Below are 15000 nucleotides of genomic sequence, written 5' to 3'. Positions count from 1 at the left end.
TGGTGGGATAAACAACAACAACATTAGCCCTGTCACTGGAACCTGGTGAGATAAACAACAACAACATTAGCCCTGTCACTGGAACCTGGGATAAACAACAACAACATTAGCCCTGTCACTGGAACCTGGTGAGATAAACAACAACAACATTAGCCCTATCACTGGAACCTGGTGAGATAAACAACAACAACATTAGCCCTGTCACTGGAACCTGGGATAAACAACAACAACATTAGCCCTGTCACTGGAACCTGGTGAGATAAACAACAACAACATTAGCCCTGTCACTGGAACCTGGGATAAACAACAACAACATTAGCCCTGTCACTGGAACCTGGTGAGATAAACAACAACAACATTAGCCCTGTCACTGGAACCAGGGATAAACAACAACAACATTAGCCCTGTCACTGGAACCTGGGATAAACAACAACAACATTAGCCCTGTCACTGGAACCTGGTGAGATAAACAACAACAACATTAGCCCTGTCACTGGAACCTGGTGAGATAAACAACAACAACATCAGCCCTGTCACTGGAACCTGGTGAGATAAACAACAACAACATTAGCCCTGTCACTGGAACCTGGTGAGATAAACAACAACAACATTAGCCCTGTCACTGGAACCTGGTGAGATAAACAACAACAACATCAGCCCTATCACTGGAACCTGGTGAGATAAACAACAACAACATTAGCCCTGTCACTGGAACCTGGTGAGATAAACAACAACAACATTAGCCCTGTCACTGGAACCTGGTGAGATAAACAACAACAACATTAGCCCTGTCACTAGAACCTGGTGAGATAAACAACAACAACATTAGCCCTGTCACTGGAACCTGGTGAGATAAACAACAACAACATTAGCCCTGTCACTGGAATAATATAATAATAATAATAATATATCCCATTTAGCAGACGCTTTTGTCCAAAGCTGATGTTGTTGTTGTTTATCTCACCAGGTTCCAGTGTGGCTCAGTCGGTAGAGCATGGCGCTTGCAACGCCAAGCGTCGTGGGTTCGATTCCCGCTGGGACCACCCATATGTAAAAGTAGTGGCCTGCTATACCATCTATACCATCTGGGCCTGCTATACCATCTATACCATCTGGACCTGCTATGCCATCTATACCATCTGGACCTGCTATACCATCTATACCATCTGGACCTGCTATACCATCTGGACCTGCTATACCATCTATACCATCTGGACCTGCTATACCATCTGGACCTGCTATACCATCTATACCATCTGGACCTGCTATACCATCTGGACCTGCTATACCATCTATACCATCTGGACCTGCTATACCATCTGGACCTGCTATACCATCTATACCATCTGGACCTGCTATACCATCTATACCATCTAGATCATCTATACCATCTAGATCATCTGGACCTGCTATACCATCTGGACCTGCTATACCATCTATACCATCTAGATCATCTGGACCTGCTATACCATCTGGACCTGCTATACCATCTGGACCATCTATACCGTCTGGACCATCTATACCGTCTGGACCATCTATACCATCCAGACCATCTGGACATGCTATACCATCTGAACCTGCTATACCATCTGCTAAAAATGTGTACACAACTAATTAACTTTGATTTAGCTGTTTTAAGAAACAGGAGCATAGAAGAAGATTAGAGAGGAAAATAGAAGGACACTGTCATTGGAGACAGAGGAAGGTGTGGATGCAGAAGTGTGTGTGTATGTGTGAAGGCTGTGTGTGTGTGTGTGTGTGTGTGTGTGTGTGTGTGTGTGTGTGTGTGTGTGTGTGTGTGTGTGTGTGTGTGTGTGTGTGAATGTCTGTATGTGTGTGTGTGTCTGAAGGCTGTGTGTGTGTGTGTGTGTGTGTGTGTGTGTGTGTGTGTGTGTGTGTGTGTGTGTGTGTGTGTGTGTCTGAAGGCTGTGTGTGTGTGTGTGTCTGAAGGCTGTGTGTGTGTGTGTGTGTGTGTGTGTGTCTGAAGGCTGTGTGTGTGTGTGTGTGTGTGTCTGTGTGTGTCTGAAGGCTGTGTGTGTGTGTGTGTGTGTGTGTGTGTCTGTGTGTGTCTGAAGGCTGTGTGTGTGTGTGTGTGTGTGTGTCTGTGTGTCTGTATGTGCGTGTGTCTGAAGGCTGTTTGTGTGTGTGTGTGTCTGTGTGTGTCTGAACGCTGTGTGTGTGTGTCTGTGTGTCTGTGTGTGTGTGTGTCTGAAGGCTGTGTGTGTGTGTGTCTCTGAAGGCTGTGTGTGTGTGTGTGTGTCTCTGAAGGCTGTGTGTGTGTGTGTGTGTGTGTGTGTGTGTGTATGTGTCTGAAGGCTGTGTGTGTGTGCGTGTCTGAAGGCTGTGTGTGTGTGTGCGTGTGTGTGTCTGAAGGCTGTGTGTGTGTGTGTATGTTTGTATGTGTGTGTGTCTGAAGGCTGTGTGTGTGTGTGTGTGTGTCTCTGAAGGCTGTGTGTGTGTGTGTGCGTGTGTGTCTCTGAAAGCTGTGTGTGTGTGTCTCTGAAGGCTGTGTGTGTGTGTGTGCGTGTGTGTCTCTGAAAGCTGTGTGTGTGTGTGTCTCTGAAGGCTGTGTGTGTGTGTGTGCGTGTGTGTCTCTGAAGGCTGTGTGTGTGTGTGTGCGTGTGTGTCTCTGAAAGCTGTGTGTGTGTGTGTCTCTGAAGGCTGTGTGTGTGTGTGTCTCTGAAGGCTGTGTGTGTGTGTGTGTGTCTCTGAAGGCTGTGTGTGTGTGTGTGTGTGTCTCTGAAGGCTGTGTGTGTGTGTGTCTCTGAAGGCTGTGTGTGTGTGTGTGTGTCTCTGAAGGCTGTGTGTGTGCGTGTGTGTCTCTGAAGGCTGTGTGTGTGTGTGTGTGTCTCTGAAGGCTGTGTGTGTGTGTGTGTGTCTCTGAAGGCTGTGTGTGTGTGTGTGTGTCTCTGAAGGCTGTGTGTGTGTGTGTGTGTCTCTGAAGGCTGTGTGTGTGTGTGTGTGTCTCTGAAGGCTGTGTGTGTGTGTGTGTGTCTCTGAAGGCTGTGTGTGTGTGTGTGTGTCTCTGAAGGCTGTGTGTGTGTGTGTGTGTCTCTGAAGGCTGTGTGTGTGTGTGTGTGTCTCTGAAGGCTGTGTGTGTGTGTGTGTGTGTCTCTGAAGGCTGTGTGTGTGTGTGTGTGTCTCTGAAGGCTGTGTGTGTGTGTGTGTCTCTGAAGGCTGTGTGTGTGTGTGTGTGTCTCTGAAGGCTGTGTGTGTGTGTGTTTGTCTCTGAAGGCTGTGTGTGTGTGTGTGTGTCTCTGAAGGCTGTGTGTGTGTGTGTGTGTCTCTGAAGGCTGTGTGTGTGTGTGTGTGTCTCTGAAGGCTGTGTGTGTGTGTGTGTGTCTCTGAAGGCTGTGTGTGTGTGTGTGTGTCTCTGAAGGCTGTGTGTGTGTGTGTGTGTCTCTGAAGGCTGTGTGTGTGTGTGTGTGTCTCTGAAGGCTGTGTGTGTGTGTGTGTGTCTCTGAAGGCTGTGTGTGTGTGTGTGTGTCTCTGAAGGCTGTGTGTGTGTGTGTGTGTCTCTGAAGGCTGTGTGTGTGTGTGTGTGTCTCTGAAGGCTGTGTGTGTGTGTGTGTCTCTGAAGGCTGTGTGTGTGTGTGTGTCTCTGAAGGCTGTGTGTGTGTGTGTGTGTCTCTGAAGGCTGTGTGTGTGTGTGTTTGTCTCTGATGGGTGTGTGTGTGTGTGTGTGTCTCTGAAGGCTGTGTGTGTGTGTGTGTGTCTCTGAAGGCTGTGTGTGTGTGTGTGTGTCTCTGAAGGCTGTGTGTGTGTGTGTCTCTGAAGGCTGTGTGTGTGTGTGTGTGTCTCTGAAGGCTGTGTGTGTGTGTGTTTCCGTCTCACCCAGCACTGTGACGGCAGCGGAGGAGTGTGCGCAGCCCCTCTGATTACAGGCGGTGCAGGTGTAGAGACCGGCGTCCTCTTCTCTGACTCGCTGGATACTCAACGTCCTGTTGGCGTCCTGTAGCTGCAGCCCACACACACACACACACACACACACACACACACACACACACACACACACACACACACACACACACACACACACACACACACACACACACACACACACACACACACACACACACACACACACACACACACACACACACACACACACACACACACACACACACACAATCATCACTGACACAAACACACACGTAGGCGTGCACTTGTGCACACATACACCACTCTGACAAACACACACACATACACTCACCTAGGCTTGCTTGTCTGCTAACCTGACAACTACTACGATTGATGTAGCCAGCCAATCTCCCTCTCCTCCCTCCCTCCCTCCCTCCCTCCCTCCCTCCCTCCCTCCCTCCCTCCCTCCCTCCCTCCCTCCCTCCCTCCCTCCCTCCCTCCCTCCCTCCCTCCCTCCCTCCCTCCCTCCTCCCTCCCTCCCTCCCTCCCTCCCTCCCACTCTATCACTCTCTATCACTCTGTCACTCTATCTCTCATTCTCTCCACATGTCATGTGTTTAATGTCTCCAGAGTCCCCAGGTGGTCTGTAACCCTGCCAGGTTGTCACTCAGTCCGACCCTCTGTCCTCTAATGCCTCAAAGACACACTGTGGAAGCTGATGACTCATGACTTCAGCTACAGGTGTGTGTGTGTGTGTGTGTGTGTGTGTGTGTGTGTGTGTGTGTGTGTGTGTGTGTGTGTGTGTGTGTGTGTGTGTGTGTGTGTGTGTGTGTGTGTGTGTGTGCGCGTGTGTGTGTGTACCTACCTGACATTTGGTGCAGGGGCTGGTTGTCTTTGAACCAGGAGAGGTGTGGGGAAGGAGTTCCCATTACATCACACTCCATCAGGAGAGACTCACTGATGTTCACTGTCTGATTGGTCGGGTTGTGTCTGTACCAGGGGGCTTCTAGAGCTGAGGGGGGATAGAATGATAGGAGAGAGAGAAAGAGGAGAGGAGAGGAGAGGAGAGAGAGGAGAGGAGAGAGAGAGAGAGAGAGAGAGAGAAAGAGGAGAGGAGAGGAGAGAGAGAGGAGAGGAGAAGAGAGAGAGTAGAGGAGAGGAGAGGAGAGGAGAGGAGAGGAGAGGAGAGGAGAGGAGAGGAGAGGAGAGAGGAGAGAGGAGAGAGAGAGAGAGAGAGGAGAGGAGAGGAGAGGAGAGGAGAGGAGAGGAGAGGAGAGGAGAGGAGAGGGAGAGGAGAGAGGAGAGGAGAGGAGAGAGGAGAGGAAAGGAGAGAGAGAGAGAGAGAGAGAGAGAGAGAGAGAGAGAGAAAGAGGAGAGGAGAGGAGAGGAGAGGAGAGAGAGAGGAGAGGAGAGGAGAAGAGAGAGAGTAGAGGAGAGAGAGAGAGAGAAAGAGGAGAGGAGAGGAGAGAGAGAGGAGAGGAGAGGAGAAGAGAGAGAGTAGAGGAAAGGAGAGAGAGAGGAGAGGAGAGGAGAGGAGAGAAGAGGAGAGGAGAGGAAAGGAGAGAGGAGAGGAGAGGAGAGGAGAGAGGAGAGGAGAGGAGAGGAAAGGAGAGAGAGAGAGAGGAGAGGTGAGAAATAGTTCATTCCAAATTGACTGAAGGGCAAAGAGACGAATCAGCAGGAGGGGGGTGGAGAATTAAAGGTGTCAGGACTGGACATGATTGAAGCATTAGTGTGGAAATTAGTGACTAGTCTATATTTAATCCCTTCCTCTGAGGGACTAGTATATATTGAATCCCTTCCTCTGAGGGACTAGTCTATATTTAATCCCTTCCTCTGAGGGACTAGTCTATATTTAATCCCTTCCTCTGAGGGACTAGTCTATATTTAATCCCGTCCTCTGAGGGACTAGCCTATATTTAATCCCGTCCTCTGAGGGACTAGTCTATATTTAATCACTTCCTCTGAGGGACTAGCCTATATTTAATCCCTTCCTCTGAGGGACTAGCCTATATATATTCCCGTCCTCTGAGGGACTAGTCTATATTTAATCCCTTCCTCTGAGGGACTAGCCTATATTTAATCCCGTCCTCTGAGGGACTAGTCTATATTTAATCCCTTCCTCTGAGGGACTAGCCTATATTTAATCCCGTCCTCTGAGGGACTAGTCTATATTTAATCACTTCCTCTGAGGGACTAGCCTATATTTAATCCCTTCCTCTGAGGGACTGGTCTATATTTAATCACTTCCTCTGAGGGACTAGCCTATATTTAATCCCTTCCTCTGAGGGACTAGTCTATATTTAATCACTTCCTCTGAGGGACTAGCCTATATTTAATCCCTTCCTCTGAGGGACTAGTCTATATTTAATCACTTCCTCTGAGGGACTAGCCTATATTTAATCCCTTCCTCTGAGGGACTAGTCTATATTTAATCCCTTCCTCTGAGGGACTAGTCTATATTTAATCCCTTCCTCTGAGGGACTAGTGTATATTTAATCCCGTCCTCTGAGGGACTAGTCTATATTTAATCACTTCCTCTGAGGGACTAGCCTATATTTAATCCCTTCCTCTGAGGGACTGGTCTATATTTAATCCCTTCCTCTGAGGGACTAGTCTATATTTAATCCCGTTCTCTGAGGAGAGGCCTATGGTCCTCTGTGTGTGTGAGGCCCACGTTCCTCTGTGTGTGTGAGGCCCACGTGCCTCTGCGTGTGTGAGGCCCACGTGCCTCTGCGTGTGAGGCCCACGTTCCTCTGTGTGAGGCCCACGTGCCTCTGTGTGTGTGAGGCCCATGTTCCTCTGTGTGTGTGAGGCCTATGTTCCTCTGTGTGAGGCCCACGTTCCTCTGTGTGTGAGGCCCACGTGCCTCTGTGTGTGAGGCCATGTTCCTCTGTGTGAGGCCCATGTTCCTCTGTGTGTGAGGCCCACGTTCCTCTGTGTGAGGCCCACGTTCCTCTGTGTGTGAGGCCCACGTTCCTCTGTGTGTGTGAAGCCCACGTTCCTCTGTGTGTGTGAGGCCCACGTTCCTCTGTGTGTGTGAGGCCCACGTTCCTCTGTGTGTGTGAGGCCCACGTTCCTCTGTGTGTGTGAAGCCCACGTTCCTCTGTGTGTGTGAGGCCCACGTTCCTCTGTGTGTGTGAAGCCCACGTTCCTCTGTGTGTGTGAAGCCCACGTTCCTCTGTGTGTGTGAGGCCCACGTTCCTCTGTGTGTGTGAGGCCCACGTTCCTCTATGTGTTCCACTGGAGGTTCTATTTGGAACCCAAAAAGGTTCTCCCTTAAACCAAGAAGAGCTCTATCTAGGATCCATAGAGGCTTGTCCTATGGGGACAGTTGAAGAACCCTTTTCTCTAAGAGTGTAGACGTTCCTGTGTGTGTCTCCCTCTCACCTTTAACCGATATGTATTTGCGTAGACAGTGTTTCTCTCACCTTTAACCGATATGTATTTGCGTAGACAGTGTCCCTCTCACCTTTAACCGATATGTATTTGCGTAGACAGTGTTTCTCTCACCTTTAACCGATATGTATTTGCGTAGACAGTGTTTCTCTCACCTTTAACCGATATGTATTTGCGTAGACAGTGTTTCTCTCACCTTTAACCGATATGTATTTGCGTAGACAGTGTTTCTCTCACCTTTAACCGATATGTATTTGCGTAGACAGTGTTTCTCTCACCTTTAACCGATATGTATTTGCGTAGACAGTGTTTCTCTCACCTTTAACCGATATGTATTTGCGTAGACAGTGTTTCTCTCACCTTTAACCGATATGTATTTGCGTAGACAGTGTCCCTCTCACCTTTAACCGATATGTATTTGCGTAGACAGTGTTTCTCTCACCTTTAACCGATATGTATTTGCGTAGACAGTGTTTCTCTCACCTTTAACCGATATGTATTTGCGTAGACAGTGTTTCTCTCACCTTTAACCGATATGTATTTGCGTAGACAGTGTTTCTCTCACCTTTAACCGATATGTATTTGCGTAGACAGTGTTTCTCTCACCTTTAACCGATATGTATTTGCGTAGACAGTGACTTTAACCGATATGTATTTTAGACTCTCACCTTTAACCGATATGTATTTGCGTAGACAGTGTGTCTCTCACCTTTAACCGATATGTATTTGCGTAGACAGTGTTTCTCTCACCTTTAACCGATATGTATTTGCGTAGACAGTGTTTCTCTCACCTTTAACCGATATGTATTTGCGTAGACAGTGTTTCTCTCACCTTTAACCGATATGTATTTGCGTAGACAGTGTTTCTCTCACCTTTAACCGATATGTATTTGCGTAGACAGTGTTTCTCTCACCTTTAACCGATATGTATTTGCGTAGACAGTGTTTCTCTCACCTTTAACCGATATGTATTTGCGTAGACAGTGTTTCTCTCACCTTTAACCGATATGTATTTGCGTAGACAGTGTTTCTCTCACCTTTAACCGATATGTACCTTTCTCTCACCGATATGTATTTGCGTAGACAGTGTTTCTCTCACCTTTAACCGATATGTATTTGCGTAGACAGTGTTTCTCTCACCTTTAACCGATATGTATTTGCGTAGACAGTGTTTCTCTCACCTTTAACCGATATGTATTTGCGTAGACAGTGTTTCTCTCACCTTTAACCGATATGTATTTGCGTAGACAGTGTTTCTCTCACCTTTAACCGATATGTATTTGCGTAGACAGTGTTTCTCTCACCTTTAACCGATATGTATTTGCGTAGACAGTGTTTCTCTCACCTTTAACCGATATGTATTTGCGTAGACAGTGTTTCTCTCACCTTTAACCGATATGTATTTGCGTAGACAGTGTTTCTCTCACCTTTAACCGATATGTATTTGCGTAGACAGTGTTTCTCTCACCTTTAACCGATATGTATTTGCGTAGACAGTGTTTCTCTCACCTTTAACCGATATGTATTTGCGTAGACAGTGTTTCTCTCACCTTTAACCGATATGTATTTGCGTAGACAGTGTTTCTCTCACCTTTAACCGATATGTATTTGCGTAGACAGTGTTTCTCTCACCTTTAACCGATATGTATTTGCGTAGACAGTGTTTCTCTCACCTTTAACCGATATGTATTTGCGTAGACAGTGTTTCTCTCACCTTTAACCGATATGTATTTGCGTAGACAGTGTTTCTCTCACCTTTAACCGATATGTATATGTATTTAACCGTAGACAGTGTTTCTCTCACCTTTAACCGATATGTATTTGCGTAGACAGTGTTTCTCTCACCTTTAACCGATATGTATTTGCGTAGACAGTGTTTCTCTCACCTTTAACCGATATGTATTTGCGTAGACAGTGTTTCTCTCACCTTTAACCGATATGTATTTGCGTAGACAGTGTTTCTCTCACCTTTAACCGATATGTATTTGCGTAGACAGTGTTTCTCTCACCTTTAACCGATATGTATTTGCGTAGACAGTGTTTCTCTCACCTTTAACCGATATGTATTTGCGTAGACAGTGTTTCTCTCACCTTTAACCGATATGTATTTGCGTAGACAGTGTTTCTCTCACCTTTAACCGATATGTATTTGCGTAGACAGTGTTTCTCTCACCTTTAACCGATATGTATTTGCGTAGACAGTGTTTCTCTCACCTTTAACCGATATGTATTTGCGTAGACAGTGTTTCTCTCACCTTTAACCGATATGTATTTGCGTAGACAGTGTTTCTCTCACCTTTTAACCAGTGATATGTATTTGCGTAGACAGTGTTTCTCTCACCTTTAACCGATATGTATTTGCGTAGACAGTGTTTCTCTCACCTTTAACCGATATGTATTTGCGTAGACAGTGTTTCTCTCACCTTTAACCGATATGTATTTGCGTAGACAGTGTTTCTCTCACCTTTAACCGATATGTATTTGCGTAGACAGTGTTTCTCTCACCTTTAACCGATATGTATTTGCGTAGACAGTGTTTCTCTCACCTTTAACCGATATGTATTTGCGTAGACAGTGTTTCTCTCACCTTTAACCGATATGTATTTGCGTAGACAGTGTTTCTCTCACCTTTAACCGATATGTATTTGCGTAGACAGTGTTTCTCTCACCTTTAACCGATATGTATTTGCGTAGACAGTGTTTCTCTCACCTTTAACCGATATGTATTTGCGTAGACAGTGTTTCTCTCACCTTTAACCGATATGTATTTGCGTAGACAGTGTTTCTCTCACCTTTAACCGATATGTATTTGCGTAGACAGTGTTTCTCTCACCTTTAACCGATATGTATTTGCGTAGACAGTGTTTCTCTCACCTTTAACCGATATGTATTTGCGTAGACAGTGTTTCTCTCACCTTTAACCGATATGTATTTGCGTAGACAGTGTTTCTCTCACCTTTAACCGATATGTATTTAGACAGTGTTTCTCTCACCTTTAACCGATATGTATTTGCGTAGACAGTGTTTCTCTCACCTTTAACCGATATGTATTTGCGTAGACAGTGTTTCTCTCACCTTTAACCGATATGTATTTGCGTAGACAGTGTACCTTTAACCGATATGTATTTGCGTAGACAGTGTTTCTCTCACCTTTAACCGATATGTATTTGCGTAGACAGTGTTTCTCTCACCTTTAACCGATATGTATTTGCGTAGACAGTGTTTCTCTCACCTTTAACCGATATGTATTTGCGTAGACAGTGTTTCTCTCACCTTTAACCGATATGTATTTGCGTAGACAGTGTTTCTCTCACCTTTAACCGATATGTATTTGCGTAGACAGTGTTTCTCTCACCTTTAACCGATATGTATTTGCGTAGACAGTGTTTCTCTCACCTTTAACCGATATGTATTTGCGTAGACAGTGTTTCTCTCACCTTTAACCGATATGTATTTGCGTAGACAGTGTTTCTCTCACCTTTAACCGATATGTATTTGCGTAGACAGTGTTTCTCTCACCTTTAACCGATATGTATTTGCGTAGACAGTGTTTCTCTCACCTTTAACCGATATGTATTTGCGTAGACAGTGTTTCTCTCACCTTTAACCGATATGTATTTGCGTAGACAGTGTTTCTCTCACCTTTAACCGATATGTATTTGCGTAGACAGTGTTTCTCTCACCTTTAACCGATATGTATTTGTTTCTCTCACCTTTAACCGTAGACAGTGTTTCTCTCACCTTTAACCGATATGTATTTGCGTAGACAGTGTTTCTCTCACCTTTAACCGATATGTATTTGCGTAGACAGTGTTTCTCTCACCTTTAACCGATATGTATTTGCGTAGACAGTGTTTCTCTCACCTTTAACCGATATGTATTTGCGTAGACAGTGTTTCTCTCACCTTTAACCGATATGTATTTGCGTAGACAGTGTTTCTCTCACCTTTAACCGATATGTATTTGCGTAGACAGTGTTTCTCTCACCTTTAACCGATATGTATTTGCGTAGACAGTGTTTCTCTCACCTTTAACCGATATGTATTTGCGTAGACAGTGTTTCTCTCACCTTTAACCGATATGTATTTGCGTAGACAGTGTTTCTCTCACCTTTAACCGATATGTATTTGCGTAGACAGTGTTTCTCTCACCTTTAACCGATATGTATTTGCGTAGACAGTGTTTCTCTCACCTTTAACCGATATGTATTTGCGTAGACAGTGTTTCTCTCACCTTTAACCGATAGTGTTTCTCTCACCTTTTATGCGTAGACAGTGTTTCTCTCACCTTTAACCGATATGTATTTGCGTAGACAGTGTTTTCTCACCTTTAACCGATATGTACCAGTGTTTTTAACCGATATGTATTTGCGTAGACAGTGTTTCTCTCACCTTTAACCGATATGTATAGACAGTGTTTCTCTCACCTTTAACCGATATGTATTTGCGTAGACAGTGTTTCTCTCACCTTTAACCGATATGTATTTGCGTAGACAGTGTTTCTCTCACCTTTAACCGATATGTATTTGCGTAGACAGTGTTTCTCTCACCTTTAACCGATATGTATTTGCGTAGACAGTGTTTCTCTCACCTTTAACCGATATGTATTTGCGTAGACAGTGTTTCTCTCACCTTTAACCGATATGTATTTGCGTAGACAGTGTTTCTCTCACCTTTAACCGATATGTATTTGCGTAGACAGTGTTTCTCTCACCTTTAACCGATATGTATTTGCGTAGACAGTGTTTCTCTCACCTTTAACCGATATGTATTTGCGTAGACAGTGTTTCTCTCACCTTTAACCGATATGTATTTGCGTAGACAGTGTTTCTCTCACCTTTAACCGATATGTATTTGCGTAGACAGTGTTTCTCTCACCTTTAACCGATATGTATTTGCGTAGACAGTGTTTCTCTCACCTTTAACCGATATGTATTTGCGTAGACAGTGTTTCTCTCACCTTTAACCGATATGTATTTGCGTAGACAGTGTTTCTCTCACCTTTAACCGATATGTATTTGCGTAGACAGTGTTTCTCTCACCTTTAACCGATATGTATTTGCGTAGACAGTGTTTCTCTCACCTTTAACCGATATGTATTTGCGTAGACAGTGTTTCTCTCACCTTTAACCGATATGTATTTGCGTAGACAGTGTTTCTCTCACCTTTAACCGATATGTATTTGCGTAGACAGTGTTTCTCTCACCTTTAACCGATATGTATTTGCGTAGACAGTGTTTCTCTCACCTTTAACCGATATGTATTTGCGTAGACAGTGTTTCTCTCACCTTTAACCGATATGTATTTGCGTAGACAGTGTTTCTCTCACCTTTAACCGATATGTATTTGCGTAGACAGTGTTTCTCTCACCTTTAACCGATATGTATTTGCGTAGACAGTGTTTCTCTCACCTTTAACCGATATGTATTTGCGTAGACAGTGTTTCTCTCACCTTTAACCGATATGTATTTGCGTAGACAGTGTTTCTCTCACCTTTAACCGATATGTATTTGCGTAGACAGTGTTTCTCTCACCTTTAACCGATATGTATTTGCGTAGACAGTGTTTCTCTCACCTTTAACCGATATGTATTTGCGTAGACAGTGTTTCTCTCACCTTTAACCGATATGTATTTGCGTAGACAGTGTTTCTCTCACCTTTAACCGATATGTATTTGCGTAGACAGTGTTTCTCTCACCTTTAACCGATATGTATTTGCGTAGACAGTGTTTCTCTCACCTTTAACCGATATGTATTTGCGTAGACAGTGTTTCTCTCACCTTTAACCGTTTCTCACCTTTAACCGATATGTATTTGCGTAGACAGTGTATTTGCGTAGACAGTGTTTCTCTCACCTTTAACCGATATGTATTTGCGTAGACAGTGTTTCTCTCACCTTTAACCGATATGTATTTGCGTAGACAGTGTTTCTCTCACCTTTAACCGATATGTATTTGCGTAGACAGTGTTTCTCTCACCTTTAACCGATATGTATTTGCGTAGACAGTGTTTCTCTCACCTTTAACCGATATGTATTTGCGTAGACAGTGTTTCTCTCACCTTTAACCGATATGTATTTGCGTAGACAGTGTTTCTCTCACCTTTAACCGATATGTATTTGCGTAGACAGTGTTTCTCTCACCTTTAACCGATATGTATTTGCGTAGACAGTGTTTCTCTCACCTTTAACCGATATGTATTTGCGTAGACAGTGTTTCTCTCACCTTTAACCGATATGTATTTGCGTAGACAGTGACAGTGTTTCTCTCACCTTTAACCGATATGTATTTGCGTAGACAGTGTTTCTCTCACCTTTAACCGATATGTATTTGCGTAGACAGTGTTTCTCTCACCTTTAACCGATATGTATTTGCGTAGACAGTGTTTCTCTCACCTTTAACCGATATGTATTTGCGTAGACAGTGTTTCTCTCACCTTTAACCGATATGTATTTGCGTAGACAGTGTTTCTCTCACCTTTAACCGATATGTATTTGCGTAGACAGTGTTTCTCTCACCTTTAACCGATATGTATTTGCGTAGACAGTGTTTCTCTCACCTTTAACCGATATGTATTTGCGTAGACAGTGTTTCTCTCACCTTTAACCGATATGTATTTGCGTAGACAGTGTTTCTCTCACCTTTAACCGATATGTATTTGCGTAGACAGTGTTTCTCTCACCTTTAACCGATATGTATTTGCGTAGACAGTGTTTCTCTCACCTTTAACCGATATGTATTTGCGTAGACAGTGTTTCTCTCACCTTTAACCGATATGTATTTGCGTAGACAGTGTATTTAACCGATATGTAGACAGTGTTTCTCTCACCTTTAACCGATATGTATTTGCGTAGACAGTGTTTCTCTCACCTTTAACCGATATGTATTTGCGTAGACAGTGTTTCTCTCACCTTTAACCGATATGTATTTGCGTAGACAGTGTTTCTCTCACCTTTAACCGATATGTATTTGCGTAGACAGTGTTTCTCTCACCTTTAACCGATATGTATTTGCGTAGACAGTGTTTCTCTCACCTTTAACCGATATGTATTTGCGTAGACAGTGTTTCTCTCACCTTTAACCGATATGTATTTGCGTAGACAGTGTTTCTCTCACCTTTAACCGATATGTATTTGCGTAGACAGTGTTTCTCTCGGCTCCTCCTATTCTGAACCTCACAGACATAGTTCCCTTCATCCTGTAGCGTGATGCTAGCGATGGTCATCTCCAGGACCCAGCTGTTAGACTGCTCCTGATAGGTCAGTTGTCCATCCAGGCGGTCAGCGTACAGGTGGACACTACGACAGTCCAGCTCCAGGGGTTTACCACGCTCATCCTGCAGCGCCTGGAGGGAGGGAGAGAGAGAGGGAGAGAGGGAGGGAGGGGGAGAGGGAGGGGAGAGAGAGAGAGAGAGAGAGAGAGAGAGAGAGAGAGAGAGAGAGAGAGAGAGAGAGAGAGAGAGAGAGAGAGAGAGAGAGAGGGAGAGGGAGGGAGGGAGAGAGAGAGAGAGAGAGAGAGAGAGAGAGAGAGAGAGAGAGAGAGGGAGGGAGGGAGGGAGGGAGGGAGAGAGAGAGAGAGAGAGAGAGAGAGGGAGTGGGAGAGGGAGGGAGGGAGGGGTTCAATCTTTACCAGGTGAGCTGTTACCTGTGGGTCCAGTCTGTACCAGGTGAGCTGTTACCTGTGGTTCCAGTCTGTACCAGGTGAGCTGTTACCTGTGGGTCCAGTCTGTACCAGGTGAGCTG

The 15000-nt window shown here is 44.9% G+C and overlaps 1 protein-coding gene and 1 non-coding gene across 2 annotated transcripts in view; one reads left to right on the top strand and one right to left on the bottom strand.

Moving 5' to 3' along the window:
* The window catches only part of LOC135545412 (vascular endothelial growth factor receptor 3-like), a 272156-nt gene that overhangs the window by 48282 nt on the left and 208874 nt on the right, over positions 1–15000 (bottom strand). The window contains exons 14-16 of the mRNA XM_064973018.1: positions 14375–14603; positions 4729–4873; positions 3835–3968 (exon numbers count right to left, since the gene is read on the bottom strand). Coding sequence (XP_064829090.1) covers positions 3835–3968; positions 4729–4873; positions 14375–14603 — 508 coding nt within the window. The remainder of the gene's footprint in view (positions 1–3834; positions 3969–4728; positions 4874–14374; positions 14604–15000) is intronic.
* trnaa-ugc (transfer RNA alanine (anticodon UGC)) lies at positions 967–1043 on the top strand. Its single transcript has one exon. It is a non-coding gene; the product is annotated as a tRNA-Ala (tRNA).

Source organism: Oncorhynchus masou, chromosome 9, assembly GCF_036934945.1.
Source record: "Oncorhynchus masou masou isolate Uvic2021 chromosome 9, UVic_Omas_1.1, whole genome shotgun sequence".
In the NCBI taxonomy this organism is placed as follows: Eukaryota; Metazoa; Chordata; class Actinopteri; order Salmoniformes; family Salmonidae; genus Oncorhynchus; species Oncorhynchus masou.
Note: the sequence above shows the minus strand (reverse complement) of the source record. Positions and strands in the feature narration are given on the sequence as shown.